Below are 17178 nucleotides of genomic sequence, written 5' to 3' on the forward strand. Positions count from 1 at the left end.
TTGCTTTTCGTTTATGGGATTTTTAGTATGATGAGCATTGTTAGTACTGCAAGCAGGTACAGCCTCCACCTTGAGTCACTTCATGTTCCTGCTGTCAGACATGAAAGATTCTTCTCCTCTCACTAGCTCACTAAAAATCACAGGTTCTATTAGTACAATCCAAACACAATGAAATAGTACTTCCAAACCCTTTCTCTGCAGAACGGGGATGCTACTGTATAAAGAAATGTGTAGACACATATATATCAGAAAATTTAAATAATAGTAACCTAAAGAATTTGGTTTTACTGTTGTTTTACACAAATAGTCAAGAACAGACCCAGTGGAACAGACTGATAGGCACATACAGGTTAAGACTCAGTGTGCTTGATTAGGCAGAGTTGATATTAAGAGGAAACTCCACGTGCACTTGTTTTCAGGATGGCATTATAGACGGAGCTGAAGAAGGATCCTGCTAGTCTTCTCACCCCAGTATATTGCAGATGTACAAAGTCCACCTGCAGATACTTAATTGTATTCAACGACAAGCAAAGCACATGCTGAAATCTTATGACAAAGTAAATAATGAAATAAACCCCATCTCTCAAAAAAGCTTTGTCCGAGAAGGAGAGGGGGGGAAATCAAATGGCATTATTTTGCAACTGCAGTTAAGATACTGTAAAACTTCAAGTAAACTTAAAAACCCCAAATCTTTCTGTATCTATCCATTTTATGAGTCAACCTGTGTGTGTTCCAGACTGACTCGCAACTGTGTTGTCTGAAGCAGCAGTATTTCACAAATCATTAAATCATCTGCAAGTGCTTTCCTCCTCCATCATTCTTAAACCTTTCTCTCTTCACAAAAGCAAAGACAGACAAGATATTGGTTCAGGTAATTCAGCCTACTTAGTGTTAAATACGGCATGTATGGTGTAACCAGATCACTCACACCTTCAGAAAGAATGATTTTTCTTAGGTCAAGTAGAACACATACCTAATAAAAATTCTGAATTGCTAGTATGAATTAATAAACAAGCCTTCTACACTTTTTGTACTTGACAATTATGGTTTTCAGATATGACAGTACAGCTACAAATGTTCTATTACTTGACCTGCAATTTAACATCAGGGTTTTGATTTACCAGACCCCTCAGCCTGATGGAGAAGGAGAACCGAGCGACCAGCTCTCTGACGGTCTTCATCGACAATGGAATTTTGACCTCTCTGGAGTCAACGGCAAAACACTTAATAAATGTTCATCTTCCTCTACCGTGAAATACGCTTGGCTGTATTTTGTAATGATTTGTCGTATTCTTTAATATGAGCGTACAATACACTCGTGAAATATTAAACACATCCAAGGTTTCAAAAGTATGCACTTATCATGATGTAGACTATCTCACTAAGCAAAAAGCACATGAGGCTAAGGAACACCATGAGTCTTGCTAGATATTATACAAGTTTATCTCAACTGTGACAAAAATAATGCAAAAGCTAGCTTTTCCTGTCACCTTTAAATGCTTAAGAGAGAACGGGTTTTAGCAATACCTGGTGAATTAATTTCTAAAATAAACCAATTTTTTCCTAAAATAAACATTCATCCTGTCTTAACACAGACTGATGTGCATATAGAAGCATACAATGATTCTGTTTTTCCTTCATCAAACACGACTTTATACAGTAACTTAAACAATCATAAAATTGTATCACACAGAACCCATTTGAGTATTTTCTCAGTTTTTTTGAATTATGACAATACACATCATAATTCAGACAGAACTGAGCAATAAGGCCATGTAATATTCCAAGACCTGTAGAATTTAGCATCACTCTTCTAGTGTTTCTAAGACAACGTTTTTTTATTTGACATTATCTGGATTCAGCTACTCAAATTCTTAGTATACCTCAAAATTTAGATTCAATAGTGAACTTACTGATCAGTGAAACTCTCATGAGTTTAAAGAAATGTGGACTCCACTCCTTTTTAGATTTCTACATACTTTTTCATTGAAAATTTCCTCTCACAGATCATTTTGTTTCAAAATTATTTCACAACATTTACAGGTTTCAGATTTTTGGCTTTTGTTATACACATTGTATTTTGAGAGCACAATGTCCCCCACTGAAGTCAACTGTTGTATGGGGGGTTCTGATCTCCACAAATTTAATTCACTGATGTCATTCCCTGCAGTCACAGACTATTCCTGTAAAACTATTTCTCCTTCAGTGGGGAATTAAACCTTGCTCTAATAACAAGGATTCAAAGCAACAGCGAAATACTGTATTTTTCCAACAATTGTATATCTAAACCAGAAACAGGTAAAAAAGATTGCAGCAATTGTACTTGCAAGAGTTACTTCATTTTTAATTTGAGGAATATGCTTTATCAAGTTTGTTGACCTTAACATCTCTGTGGGTGGAAGACTTCCTTTAACTTTGTTGTTCTCTCTCTCACTTTTTTTTTTTCCCCATTAACTGTGAGTAGTGATCAATGTAGCCTGGACACGACTGCGCAAAATGTCCAAGCTCTGTTACAAGTTAGCCTCATAACCTAACCGCCAAGAACAGGGAATTACAGTGGCGTTGGTCTGTAAGTAAAATACGCTGTACAGTTCTAACTGTGTTGATGGTGCATTTACAACCTAAGTCACTGTTAACTACAAATAAGGCAAGATCACCATTAGCTCACATACTGTAGGATGCTGAGCCATTATCAGATTATGACAACAGAAAATGGAAAATGGTCAGTTAGATGATTCATTTCCGTTTTTCCAAATTTGTGTTTGTTAAGACACTGGGCTGTGGCAGTCTAATTTTAATTTTATCTGTAGAAATATTTTTCTGCAGTAACCAGACAGTATTTCTAAGACAGACCTGGAAAACAGTCAAGGAAAGAGGTTTCAGAGTTGTGAGAGAATTATACTCCCTCTTTAGACTTACATCAATGGCACAAAGCAACAATAAACTCAGAGCGGTCAGCCTCCTAAGGATTTCATCAGTAAAAATGAAATCACCAGATGGAGAAGAGCTGACACAGTAGAAGGAATTCAAATTCCATCCTAACTCTGGAATGAAGTTCCACATTTTTGGAGACCTCCATCTACACTATGAGAATGGAGAAAACAGAATGAAACTGTTGCAGTGTTTTGGATCCTAGTTCCTAGAATATTTTTTATTACTGTTATTATTATTACTATTAGTCCTTGCAGGCAAAACACCACCAAACTCCCTGCTGTGTTTTGAACTAAGTCTCAAAGGCATCAAATTTGGCATAATACTTTTGCCCTTTATTCCTCCCTTTCTCTTGGACCAGATAATTTTGCATTTAACTTGTTCTATGATGCTTAAGTGTTTATTATGCTGATGAAAAATACCTACTTCAGGATACAAGAATACCTGAAGAACAACCACACTTTAAGTCAGTATGGTCCTGACAGAAGCCAGGTGATCAATTCCATCTACTGAACAGCCATTTCTTTAGCACTAACAGAGTACAGATATTTGGACAGGACGTATCTGTGCTTTCATTTGCCCCGCGCCTTTGTGACCAGCCTGCTGTGTCCACGGTGGAGGGGACAGAAGGACATTCTTCATTCTGCATTAACACATGGGACAGCACTTTGATCTCTGAGCTGGCTTCCCGGAGTCTTCCACATGGTGCTAAGCAATCACAGAATAAGGACATCCTAATGCTAAGGCATCCCCAGAAAACTGAGAGTTATATATGACAGACACCTGCATTTTTGAGCCACTGTAGTGTAGAAATACTTCTCTATCCCATTTATACATCCAATTAATGAAAGCGTGGTAAAGACACACAAAACTTACATAGTCATGAAAGGCTTTTGCTTCACTTGAATGTTCACAGGTTTCTCGTCTTTCTGGAGCTGCACAGTAGAGATCCCAAAATACACTGCAAGTTAAGAAGTTACAGAGATGGTGAGAAAACCATTTTAATACTTGTGTCGATTTTATGGTGTACGCACACCTCACATGCATGTTCATATATAGAAACAGACATATCACTTCTTCACCAAGGGATGAAAACACTTAGCTCTATGAAAGAATTTAGCTTTCTAAAACATCTATGAAGAATCAAGCCCTGCTATCTGATTCTCTGAGGCAAGCAGTGCTGTATTCCTTTAGTATAGTATAGACCAAGAAGCTAGTCTAATATACAAGGTTTAAGGGTATAAAGCATATTACTGAAGCTCTGCATTTAACCTCATCCCTCTGGCAACTGCTGCAATTAACTCCCACAGGTTTCTAACAACATAAAAGGGTAAGAAACTGGAGAGAAAACTGGGAGTTCTTCCAATGTCCAATACTGCTCTTTAAACAAAAGTTCCCAGAGAAACAGGTGTATGGACAAGAGTAGGAAATAGATGAGAATTTTCTTGGGTTATAAAAAGTGAATGGAAGTGATGGTACTTCCATCAGTCTTCCTCCCCAAACCCCTTCAAATAGAGTTATGCACAGATCAGTTCTAACACAAAGTTTCTGGAATAAAATTATGTGTATGCTAGAACAATTAAAAGAATAAAATTTGTTAGAGTTTCGTAGTGTTTCTTTATTGTTTTAGACTTAATCCTCTGTAACTTAGTCCAGCACCATAATATGGAACTGTGGAAAATTTGAGCACTCTGCTGCAAACGATCAAAATTAAGGATAATGCAGACATCAGCGATACAAGGAACACATTCTCCTTGCCAGGCTTCCATCACATGGATAAAAGCTATGAAAGAAAGGTCAATGAAGAATATGTCACCTTCCATGCAGCTGTACAAATCACTTGGGTTTTTGCGTTCAAATGGGACCACTTTAAAACTTGTAAATTCTTGTACTCCTGACAGTTGGACATATTCTCTGTCTTTTGTATTCTTTCAAACCCAGGCATATTGGATATACTCAAATCATGTGACAACTAATAAATACCATGGCTAAATAGCAGTGACCATGAGCTCTCTTTTCTCCTTGGGAATTCTACACACACATGTGTCTCTGCACAGCAGTATATATAAGCAAATGATAACATGCATTAAAAAAATTACAAGTCAACCCTGTGCCTACCCATATTCTGAGCTGAGAGCAAGTGTGCAAAGGCAGACACTGCAGCACCAAGCCCATGCTAATGCATGCTGCCTCTCAAAAAGGCTGGTAGCTTGGGTTCAGCTAATTACTTTCATACGCTATTCCCGTGGCTAGAATGTGGACTGAAGACTGAGGAAGCAAACATCTATATGCAGAGTCTCTGTATATACTGTTTTTGTCGAATGTAATTACTTAGGATATGTAGAATGATCTCTTAAAGGCACAATGTACTGGAAGGTGGTGAAGAAAGAAATGCAGGCCACCTTCCTTCAAAGATGCTTTCTTATCAAAGCACTATGCAATATTTCTTTTCCTGTATCTAATATCTCTATCTTTTTCTATATGTAATTTTCTGTTCCTTCATTCCTTAACAAGAAAATGGTTCTTGATCCTCATCTTCACATTCCTTTTACAATGTTCACCTGAATTTCTTGCCCCCAGATGCTGGAACTAGCAATCAACATATTCGAAAAACCAGAGGAAAAGAAAATTGATACTTACCACCACCAGGAATGCAAGAATCCTGGGGGCTCCCCCAGTGTGATGTTTTTTTCCCATCTTATCTAAAAGAAAACAGACAAAATAAAACCAGAGCTGTACACTTTTGTGATCATTGAGACTGAAACGCATTACATAGTTCACAAAGTTAACAAAAAGAGAAAGAAGAAAAGATTTTGTAATTATGAAAGGCTTTAGTATCATCAGTCTGGATGGCCATATTACTTACTTTATTACACTATACAGCCGATACTTAAAATAAGCTTTTCTCATTCTAGGAAAGCGTATTTTAAAGCATCTTTTATTTTAGATTCTGACTAGAATTTTATTAAAGATGTTGTTTTGTACCACTCCACCACTGAGATACACATTATTTTAAGGTCAAAAATGCATGACCACAAAAAAAAAGAAGTGTTAAAAAGTACCCTTAAAACGATCTAAAAGATTTTCCAATTGTACTGAAGAAAACATAGAAAACACAGAACTAATGTTACTGATTCAGCAGGTGGCAGTCTTCCCTCCACATCCAAAGCGAGCCAGTGTTTTATAATCCTCAAGGAGTGCTTTACTGTTAGAGCTTATGTGGCAAATAGAAGCAGAATCAGAGTTATAACCCAGTTTCCCACCGCTCAGTGAAAATGTAAAGCTAGTTTGGCTTGGTTTGTCTGCACTGGCAACCTCTCCTGAACAGAGCTATATTGGCTATGACTTCTTTCCCACCTAGGAAGCCTGGTTTGTTTAACACTGTTTTCAAAGGAAATGCAGTTTAAGAACTCTTACCCTTGACTTCGCACTTTTTTTGTTGATCAGCAAACCCGTTAGACAACATAACGCACAGCGTTCTGTCTCTCTGCAATACTTTTGAAATGTTGCATCTTAACTGTGATCATGCAACCATTTTATTAATGCCGTAAGTCATTAGTTTGCCCTTAACTACAAAATTAAATAGTTTGGACTACAATAAAGCATGTGTAACTGCTGAAGGAGCTCTGTTGCAAATACCTGGAGGTCCTGCAGAAATCCACACAACACTGTAGAGAAGAATGTCTCATGTTAAAACTGGGTGAAACTAGGGTATTGCAAACATCAAATCCCTCCAGTTACAACTGCACATAGCATTATTTCCTGTCCAATTTTGTTTAAAAAATTCTTCAAACACACACCCTATTCTGCTCTAGAGATAGATGTAATGGCAGACAAAAATAGGATTATTTTAGTGAAATGCATAAACAGCCTTAATATGAAAGGTATTTAAAGATATATATAAAAATGTACATAAAAGCTTGCTATAAAAGGTAGATACAGTGTTCATAAATAAGAGGCACTGGTAAAGCTGGCATTTTCCAAAAGAGACTGAAACTTTGATTCTCAACTCCGTGATTTCCACATACAATTCTTAAGAAATTCAAATACATACTAGTTCTGTCAATAGCTTGCAGGAGAAGAATATGTAGTTCATATACCTAAAAATGTTCTTTACACTCACGTGAAGTAACCTAGTGTAATTTTGATGTATTATTTGAATACAAGTATTCAAAAATAACTTCGCTATTTAAAAGGTAACCTTGAGGCACTATAACTTCTGTTGGTAAAGTTGGCAAAATGAACCAACTGCATGGTGCTTAACCCCAACACCACCACACCACATAACAGTAGTTAATACATAAAAAGCATCCTTTAAAAAGTTTCTGCCTAACTGCTGGCAGATAAAAATATTAATAAAAATGAAAAATATAAATAAAAGCCAAAGTTACTACAGAGGTATTACATGCTCTTCAAATATACTCCTCTGAGGCATGATTGCTCTTCACGTGCACTGGCAATGGCTTAGGACTTGTGTTAATCACCAGGAATACACAGTACTCCTGAGAAGTTTCAAAAGCAATATAATGAACAGATACAACATAAAACCAAAACAAAAAAATATTCCTGAAGTTGAAAAATCATTCCGTTAAGAATTACATGTGTGTAGAAAGCCCTCGCTATGTCTAAGTGGTATTCATGCTCTTCAAAGCAGGGCTTGATAAGGAAATTACCCAATTCACAGGTCTTATCCTGGTCCTTTTCAACAGGACATATTTCATCTTGAGAAATTTATTCAGAGAAGGAGCCTGAAGGGAATGTGGAAGTTTGAAGCTTTTTGTTTTTCAAAAAATACATACTTCTGTCTCACATGGCAGATGTCAGTCTGTCTGATGACAGAGACTTAAAAAGAGAGTTATTAATTTTAGAAAACTACCCTCATTGTCAACTGTATCAATTAAGCTCATAACCAGTGACTGATTAACTGAGGAATGCCCACCTTCCTGGTCCAGCCAAGCTAATGGGAATTACTCCTCCAAGGCTAGAACTTCACTTCAAGGACAGAAAATATGTGGGATAAGGATCAGGTCTTCAAGGAAAACGTAGCAGCTAGGACACCAAACGAAAGATTCTGGAGCAGAACAGCTTCTTTTGTTCTTTTGTTTTGTGTTGTACACAATGTGTGTACCCCATCTAAACAGCTCTATTCAACCCTCATAAGCAATAACATGGTTTAGATGAAAGCTAGTTGTGCTAGCCCCTTGCCATTTTGCCAATTACATGATGAATTTGCATGAAACAGCCATTACTTCAACCCAGTACTTCAAGCCATGTCTCTTGAAAGGAAGTAAATTCGCAGATCAAGATACAAGAGTTATAGCCAACAAACAGAAGAGGTCTCTGCTATCAAGAGATCCAGGAAAATGCTAGAGGAGCTTGAGGTCCTATGTTTTAGAGATGAAGGCAACAAAACTCTTCTAACGCTGCACCCAACAAGGACCACAAAGCACAGTTCACCTTCTAACTGAAAGATCAGCAGAGGACTTCTAGACCTTACTGACTCAAACAATCATAGAATCACAGAACACCTTAGGTTGGAAGGGACCTTGAAAGACCATTTGGTACAGTCCTTTGTGGAAAAGGGAGCCTAGATGAGATTACCTAGCACCCTGTCCAGTTGCTTCTTGAAAACCTCCAGTGATGGGGACTCTACCACATCCCTGAGCAGGTTGTTCCAGTGAACAATTGTTCTTGCTGTAAAAAAAAAAAAATTTATTTCTTGTATCAGGATGAAACCCCTCCCTGTACAACTTGTCCCTTGTCTTCTCCATGTGGCTACTTATGAAGGGAGAGCCTCTGTCCTCTTTGTAGCCACCATTTAACTACTGGAACACTGTGATGAGGTGCCTGCTGAGCCTTCTCTTCCCCAGGGAGAAAAGACCTAACTCCTTCAGTCTTTCATTACAGGGCAGGTTCTCCAGCCCTTTGACTTGTGGATCAGTTCTATGAAATTTGAACTAGACACAAAGCATTACAAAAACATAGGAATGCTTAGGACAACCATCTCCACGTTATCTAGTAGCAGAGTGGATTCCATGATATCCAACTTTAATTTTCCTTTTCTTAATTTTGTTCCATTCCTCTTAGCCATATTCCCTGGCAGATCTTTGAGGGAGGGCTCTTAATCTTTGGCATTTATACGTATACAGATACCACTGACCACTGAAAGATCAGACAATCTATGTATGCTTACTTTGTTTATGCCCCAATGTTTAGTTTTAGAGCTACTCTGAACTATCTCATCTTCAACAAAATCCACCCAGACTATTCTGGCAGGTGCAGACTGCCAGAGCAGGGAGGGCATTGAGCCCAAACAGCCATGCTTTTTAAGGAGGGACCAAACCAATACAAATTTCCTCCTATGCTGCCTGGGTGTCTCCTACACCTGAAGTATTCTCACACCAAGCTCGCTGGACCAGGGTAGTTGCTTCTCAACAGCCATGAGCCAGAAAAGGAGAAAACCACATGGAAAATCGTAACTTTGATTACATCATAAATCCACTAGAAGACTTTTTTTGCGCTTCTCTCAACTAATATTCTCTTGTTTTGATCCCATATGCCAGTATTCACTCTCTAACAAAAACAGCAGACTTGCACGGGGTACAGAGCTGGGGTAGAGCTATTTGTGGTTTACAGCCCAGGACTTACAGCCCAGGCATTACAATGTTAAGACCTGTCTACTACACAATCAACTACCATTTTTTTTCTGCTGCTTTCACCACTTGCCATTTAACTTGTGCATTTTAGTTTATTTTTTTCCAAGCCATATTAGTGTAGAGTTTTCTCAGTCTGAACCTGTCCACCGAAACCTAATTTTTTCCATGTTTCTCCATATCACTGACAACTGCCTCGGTTCCAACATACAACCATTCACAAGCATTCTCAGCATAGTATTTACCCTTCTGCACTGCTAATGAATGATGTAAATAAACTCACAGCTTTGTGTGAAAGCTAACAGACACCTCATACCAACTCTATACATTATTTGTCCCTGCCCCGTGTTTACTGCCTTTTGGCTAGTATAAGTCTTAACTCCAAAATCTGATGTATGTTCTCATATTACAGTCATTCAGACCTGAGAGTTTCTCTGTAACACAAGACTGAATTAGTTTTAAAAGCTAAGTTTCAAGACACTGTGTTGAATGTTTTCTAGAAATCCAAATGTCATACCAGTTACACTTCTGCCAACTGCTCATTTTGCAAATATATCATAAAGCCAAAATGAGCAAAATGGATCTTGCACAGTGTATTATTTACAAATGACAGCTGTTTTGGGAAAGCCAAGATGATACTCTCCATTATTTTCTCTCTCATTTTTCCATTACTTTACCAAAGAGAAAAAAAAAATTGTCAAAACCATCATTTACTATAAACATAAGCTGATAGTACCACAATTCTACCCCTTTTCCTTATCTCTGCTATATGAATTTTCTATAAACACCAAAAACAATGCTCCGGGTTCTCACCCTCCCCTCTCCCACCTGCAAAATGTCATCACCAGTATAGTAATTTTATTAGCTTTTGAAGGAGTATCAGTTCAAGCAGCGAATTTTCCTAGTACAACATCTCGCCTATTTTTTCCTCACTTCTGCTCACTATTCAACCATTATTATTACTATCATCTTAAATGTTCTCATCAAAGAAAGATTAAAACCAATAATAAATCCAAAAGACCTCTATATGTTTGGCATACAGGTATTTTTGTATCCCAGAGTAAATGTAAAACTCTAAGGAGGCATAATTTACTTCCATCTGCAAAAGATCGTATACAAACTCTTTGAAAGACTATGAAAAATAGTAACTATTGTGTAACAGTAAAAATTACCTTAGCAGTTGAAAGTGTTTAAGAAACAGGACCTGAATGGTTGTAGTCATAATTGATTTGCCAGATGAAAAGAAGTTAAGTGGTTAGAAGCATGGTAAGAATACACAGAGACCAGCAGTGCTTAAGAGAATGAGAACTACAAGTGTATGACAGTAGGATGCAAAATACATGATTGCTGTGTATTTTGGAAGGGTGCATGACTCACAATTGGAGATACCAACAATAAGTTAGAAGGTCATAAAAAAACAGTACCGTCAATGCATCCTCTAACATGCACATTTATTAGACAAAATAGATGACTCTTTCCCCAACGTAGCAGCAAATCACAAAACAGGGATAACAAATCACAGCAAAAATAGTTATGCAAAGGCATGTTAAATGACATGGCAAACTGGCTTCTGCAGAATCAGAAATCTATCCTGATCAATGTAAACAGAAATTCAAGGTTGTCGCTGGTGCTTATTCTAGACCAATGTATATTTATTTCACTTGCACACACTAGAAGGTTGTGTGAGGGAAAAATGGATAGGGAAACATACCTCTGATAAAAACGTCTGGGCTGATTTCTGTGCTCCTACATGGAGCAGATATTCATATACGTACAGTGCTAATCTGAAAAATAAACAAAAAGGACAATATTTAGTACTGTGCATTTGTTTGTTCCTGTTCTTTAGAAACAAAGGATTATCAGAAGCTTGAGGTGCACTCTATTGCCTTTTACAAACCACTATATAATGAACATTTCAAATCTATTATCTATACCAGAACTTTTAAACTAGACATGTAAGTCAATCTGAGCAGAGGTGTTTAAATAGTAGTTAATTAAATATTATTAAACCCCCAAATTACTTAATGTCAACATTTTTAACAATATTTGGACAACTGCCCAGTGACCTACTGCTGCTCTGTATTTGCTCACTCTATACTGTGCTTACTGTAAATACGATATATACGTAAGGCAACACTGATTATTTTTCCAGATCAAATTTTTTTACATGTGGAATGTATCAAGCTGTTAGCACACTTGAGCAATAGCTTGTGTTTATTTGAAGAACATGCAAACTTTGAGCTGCATCAGGAAAAGTAATCCCAGCATCCATCCACGGCATGCAGTACAACCACATCTCTCAAGTGAAGTGCAAACAGAATTTTAGATTCATTCAGACTTGTGCATCTAGGAGCTCCGATGACAACAGATTTACAAACGACTCTCACAGCTCCCAAAGAAGCTTCCCAAAAAGCAATCTTCAGCACCCAGGCAGATCTCCAACTAAGTCCAAAGAGCTGGAACAAGGATCTCGCTGCAGACAGAGGAGTCATTCCCTGAATGACTAGCCACCACAACTTGGGCTGGGCAGCCCTGTTCAGCAGCCTGAGAACAGGGGAGCTATAACAACAACCAACTGCTATTGATATAGGCTATGTAGGCTAGATATGAATTAGAAAACCAAAGAAGTAACACTTCCCATTCCTCAGCTGACTCTCCAGAGAGGCTCCCATCTGTCTGCATGTTTCAAGTCTTTCAAAATTAAATCTCATTTAAAAGAATGATTTAATAATAATGCTTGGAAATTGTCTATAAAACATTTCAGTCCAAGAAAAGAAAAGAAAGTCAGGCTGCGCGTCTTTAAAATTTGCTAGCTGAACTGTTTTTAAGAAATAAAATGTATTTGCATGCACTTCGTGATACACCACTGTATCTGAAACATTCTACTATTCATATTTAAAAATACGTAGTTTAACTAAACAAAATAGAGAGGCAGAGAATATCTATTTTCCTGTGACTGTTCAAAATGTTATGCAGTATTAGATAACTGTCATCATGGCACTGACAGAGTAGTAATTATTGCAGTAACCTATTAAGTGTGAAATTGTAAAATCTAAGAGAGGCATTCCATAAAAGTTGTTTTCATTAATTGTTTATACTTTGTACATGTAATACACACACTACTTTACTCTCTCCCCAACTTCAAAATTTAAAATGTACTTTTATTCGCAAATTAAAAAAAAAATTAAACTGATATTCAAACACATGACTGGTTTTAGCTTGAACCTTGAGAACAGTCGTATCCACTTTTTAATTCCAGTATTTTACGAAACAGTTATTTACTAGTTTCTATTGTGCCACATCAACAAATGCAGAACTCAGTGTGCTAAGCAGAAAGCACTTGGCTCTTCTAAGGGAACACACAGTATGATCCAGTTCTCAACTGCAAAGCAGCTCAGAGAGGACAGAGTGATATGCCTCTGTAAGTACTGTGGAGAGAGGATCATGTACTCTCTAGCCTCTCATCCCAAAGGCACAACTGCATCTGTCCAAAAAAAAAAAAAAAAAAGTCACATCTTCTTAATTCTTCCCAGTTCAACTATCATTCGATTTTTAAGCAGTAAATGGTTGTAGACAAAAATCTAAGATCTAAGAAAGGCATTAACAGGTAGAGAGGAAGCACCTTCTACAACAGCCAAGATGACTTGAATAGCCAGTAACGCTTTAAAGCATCTCATTTGTCTTCCAAGATTCCCTTTTTTGTTCTTATCAAAACATGAAGCCTGCAGTCCAGATAAAAGGATTTGTGTGAGCATATCCTTTCCACCCCGCAAAGGAAAGCAAAACAGCACAAAACCCAGGAGTTTACTGCAGGCACACCACCTTCATAAGTCTGCCATCTGTTGAAAGCTTTAGCAAATACTGCACCACAACACCCAAACTGACAGTGCAATACTTTAATATTGAGAAAGATTTGTGAGTCTCATCTCAGGACTTCTGGAGTCTACCTGCAAAACACAGGACAGGCAACTGTGCTCCAGAACAAGTCAACATTACTACCCTGTACCCATCTTCACTGGTCCAAAAAATCCAAGATATCTCAACACTGCAAAAAAGACAACCCTGAAACTTTGACTTAAACACATAGAATGTGCTAATTAAGCGTAATTAAAACTAACAACAACTCTAACTCTCTGACATGCACTATTACATCTTGGTCTAAACACATTAGCAGTGAAATGAAATGGTGAAACAACTGTGATTATTAAGTGTGGGTGGTAAATATGGCAGATGTCAGGAAAAGAATAAATATTCCAGGTTTTAGGGTTCCAAGTTGATCCACCTGTGGTAAATTAAGAGCGGCACCATGCTGGCAAGGGGGCTACCTGGCTCCTGCATCAGGAAAGCCAGGACCACCTTCCACAAAAAGATGTGAGACAGAAAGCACAACACAAAATAACCTAGAATCACAGAATGCTTTGGGTTGGAAGGGACCTTTAGAGGTCATCTAGCCCAACCCCTGCAGTGAGCAGGGACAGCTTTAACCAGACCAGGTTGCTCAGAGCCCCGTCCAACCTGACCTGCAATGTTTCCAGGGATGGGGCCTCCACTACCTCTCTGGGAAACCTGTGCCAGTGCTTCACCACCCTCATTGGAAAAAATTTCTTCCTTATGTCTAGTCTAAATCTGTTCTTCTTTAGTTTAAATCCATTACTCCTTGTGCTGTCACAACACCCCTTGCTAAAAAGATTGCCCCCATATTTCCTATAGGCCCCCTTTAAGTACTGAAAGGCCGCAATAAGGTCTCCTTGCAGCCTTCTCTTCTCCAGGCTGAACAATCCCAACTCTCTCAGCCTGGCCTCATAGGAGAGGTGCTCCAGCCCTCGCATCATTTTGGTGACCCTCCTCTGGACCCACTCCAAGAGTTCCATGTCCTTCTTGTACTGAGGGCTCCAGAGCTGGACGCAGCACTCCAGGTGGGGTCTCACCAGACTGGGTCTTATTAGATCTTAAATCACTGGTCCATCCCTAGTTATCAAGCTGTCAGGAAGTCTTTACAGAAGTTAACAACATTACAGCTTCATTCAGAAATAAATGCATTTACCACAGACATCAAAAGAAAGATAGTAATGTTTTACTGCGTTAAGTTGCAGCAAAATGATCAATGGAAACTGATGCTCTGAGGTAAGACAGCAAAGAAACCCAAAAAAGATGCAACACTGTGTAACAAGGAGGATTATCAGATATACAAACTTTAACTACAGCATAAGACCAGAGTAAGATAAAAACGGCTACAGTCCAAGTGTGTAAAATTAACAAATGAATAAACTATTTAACATCTAAGAGAAGACTAAGAAAATAATAGTGAGACAGTCTTCAACACCAAAGGACCTGGGTTTGAAGTGGCATTTTAAAAGACAGTTTTTACTTATTAAATTGGTGTGAGAAACCATGTAAAAGCAGCAAGGAAACATATGTTAAATTTTCACATTTGCTTACTTGTTGACATCCCATGAGTAATGCAAGGAAAAAATATTTCCAATCAATTTGTGACAACGCTGAAGTAATTTTTGTTAAAGACATGCCATAGGCCAAAGTCCCTGCTCCCTGCCAAAAGAATCAGATTACACATTCACCTGCAGCCTGATGATACATTCACTCTGGAAAAGAAAAAAAAGAAGGAAAAGAAAAAAAAGAAGGAAAAGAAAATAAAAAAAAAAAAGAAGAAAGTTACTGTCTAGCTCTTACTGCTGCAGTGCTCATTTTGCTAAGCTGGTGTTGTTTTGCCTGGTTTCTGTTCTAATTGAACAAGGCATTCATACATTCTACAAACGGCTACTGAACTCCAAAGACAAGAACCGTTTGATCAGTTCTAGTCAACCAGTTTTCAGAATATTACCAGGAAATTAACACTAATCACGCTAACTGTGCTGTGGAAATAACTTTCTTATGTGTTAAGGTGGGAAGATGCAATTAGCTTACTTGCAGCAGTATGTCCATTGATGAAAAACTACGTGGTAAACTCCCCCAATTCCAAGTCAAAAGATTAAGACAACACCTAGCTTTCCATAAAAGGCAGTGAGAACCTGAAAGCACCCTGAAGATGTTTCACCATATCTGTTTTTGGTATCTAACTGCGGTGCTCTGAGTCACACTCCCCGCACAGCCCCGGCAAGCTTCATTGACCGTATGCAGGGTACTCAACCAGCTGTTCAGGCGAACATATGCCTACGGAAGAAGGGCTCAAGTTATTGTCATAAAGTCTTTCAGGAAACAATTTGTCCATAAAAGGTAAACCAGTAGAATCTTTGTTTCATTCTGTAAGACAACGTGTACCAAGAAAGTTTCTGGCTCTCAGTCTAAGACTCTAGCTATACCCAAGAACTTAGTTATGCTTTTTCATTTGCTTAGGCAGGTACGTTAACAGCAGCCTCAACATTACAGTGATTTATATGCACACACACCACTGGCACATCAGCTCTCCCAGTCATGCCATTTCACCTATGTGTAATTTACATTTTGGTTTGTTTAGCTTGAAGCCAGCAGACTGCTCTTTTCAAGAGCCTCTAATCATGCCAGTCTACTGGTTTCTTCCCAGCTCAAAACACCACCTATATAAATGTTAGTGCTCTGTATCCTATCAACAATGTGATCAGTTTTCTTATAAACACCTGGGTATTAAACAAAACCCAAACACTGGTCTGAGGAAACAGCATGTCCCAAAGAAGACACTCAGTGTTCATTCAGCTACATGCACTGCCTTTTCTGAGAGCTCCTATCACAGCCCTGGAAACACAGGCAGCATAAAGCGTATGTATTTGGCATTATTCATATCCACTTACTTCCTCCTCTGTAGACAGCAGAAAATATTCTTGTATGCATCTAAATATTCAGGACTTATACTCAGTGCTATAATGAATAGTGGTCTCAGTGCCTTCTGTTAGGCTGACAATACTTTCCAAATAAGCTGGTCTTTCTCCTCATTTATTCTCGTTTTAGAGACAGGGAAAGCCTTCTCCTACCACGATTCTGGAAAGGTACTCTCATCACCTCTAGCTCTCTTCCAGTCGACTGCTTGCAAGATGTCCTGAAACCATGCCTTGTTAATTCCGGTCACTCTCCTCTTGATTATATATAGTGATTATATATACTGCTTCAAGCATTAAACACAGTTGTAAACTAGTCAGTGCCCTTTTACTTTCATGCTAACAGAAGTAACGGCAGGGTTTTTTTTCAGTTTACCCGTACACTTGCAACTCACGAATTCTTTTTGCATCCTAATTTCACAGCTTTTACTGCTTAGCCTCCTGTAGACTTTCAGTGCTAGCGCAACTATTTCCAGCAACACATTAACTTGTGCACCAGTATATAACCAAACATTGAATAGATACCTGGTATCCATTGATCTTTTGAAAAAGATCAGAGATACATGCTGTGGTGGTGTCTGCAGTCTCTCCCACAAGCACTTAATTGCATGTTTTTACATATTCTCATCTGCTAACGATGTCTTGGTTTGTGCTAAGATGTCACACTGCACAGTGTTCCCCACTTTACTTTCATGTGACTCTGGTTGAATTTCATATTCACTTTTGTCTCAGGTCTCAGCCTGCAGAAATTGCTACAGATCCAAAGCACTGCAAAATTAAAAATCTTC

At 38.2% G+C, this 17178-nt stretch overlaps 1 protein-coding gene across 23 annotated transcripts in view; it reads right to left on the reverse strand.

Moving 5' to 3' along the window:
- SSBP2 (single stranded DNA binding protein 2) overlaps window positions 1–17178 on the reverse strand; it is a 196496-nt gene that overhangs the window by 143138 nt on the left and 36180 nt on the right. For 21 of the 23 annotated variants that reach the window (XM_075726697.1, XM_075726695.1, XM_075726687.1 and 18 more), the window contains exons 2-4: window positions 11296–11368; window positions 5572–5633; window positions 3808–3892 (exon numbers count right to left, since the gene is read on the reverse strand). In XM_075726697.1, coding sequence (XP_075582812.1) covers window positions 3808–3892; window positions 5572–5633; window positions 11296–11368 — 220 coding nt within the window. The remainder of the gene's footprint in view (window positions 1–3807; window positions 3893–5571; window positions 5634–11295; window positions 11369–17178) is intronic. The other 2 variants (XM_075726701.1, XM_075726696.1) reach the window with 1 other exon arrangement.

Source organism: Pelecanus crispus, chromosome Z (genome assembly GCF_030463565.1).
Source record: "Pelecanus crispus isolate bPelCri1 chromosome Z, bPelCri1.pri, whole genome shotgun sequence".
In the NCBI taxonomy this organism is placed as follows: domain Eukaryota; kingdom Metazoa; phylum Chordata; class Aves; order Pelecaniformes; family Pelecanidae; genus Pelecanus; species Pelecanus crispus.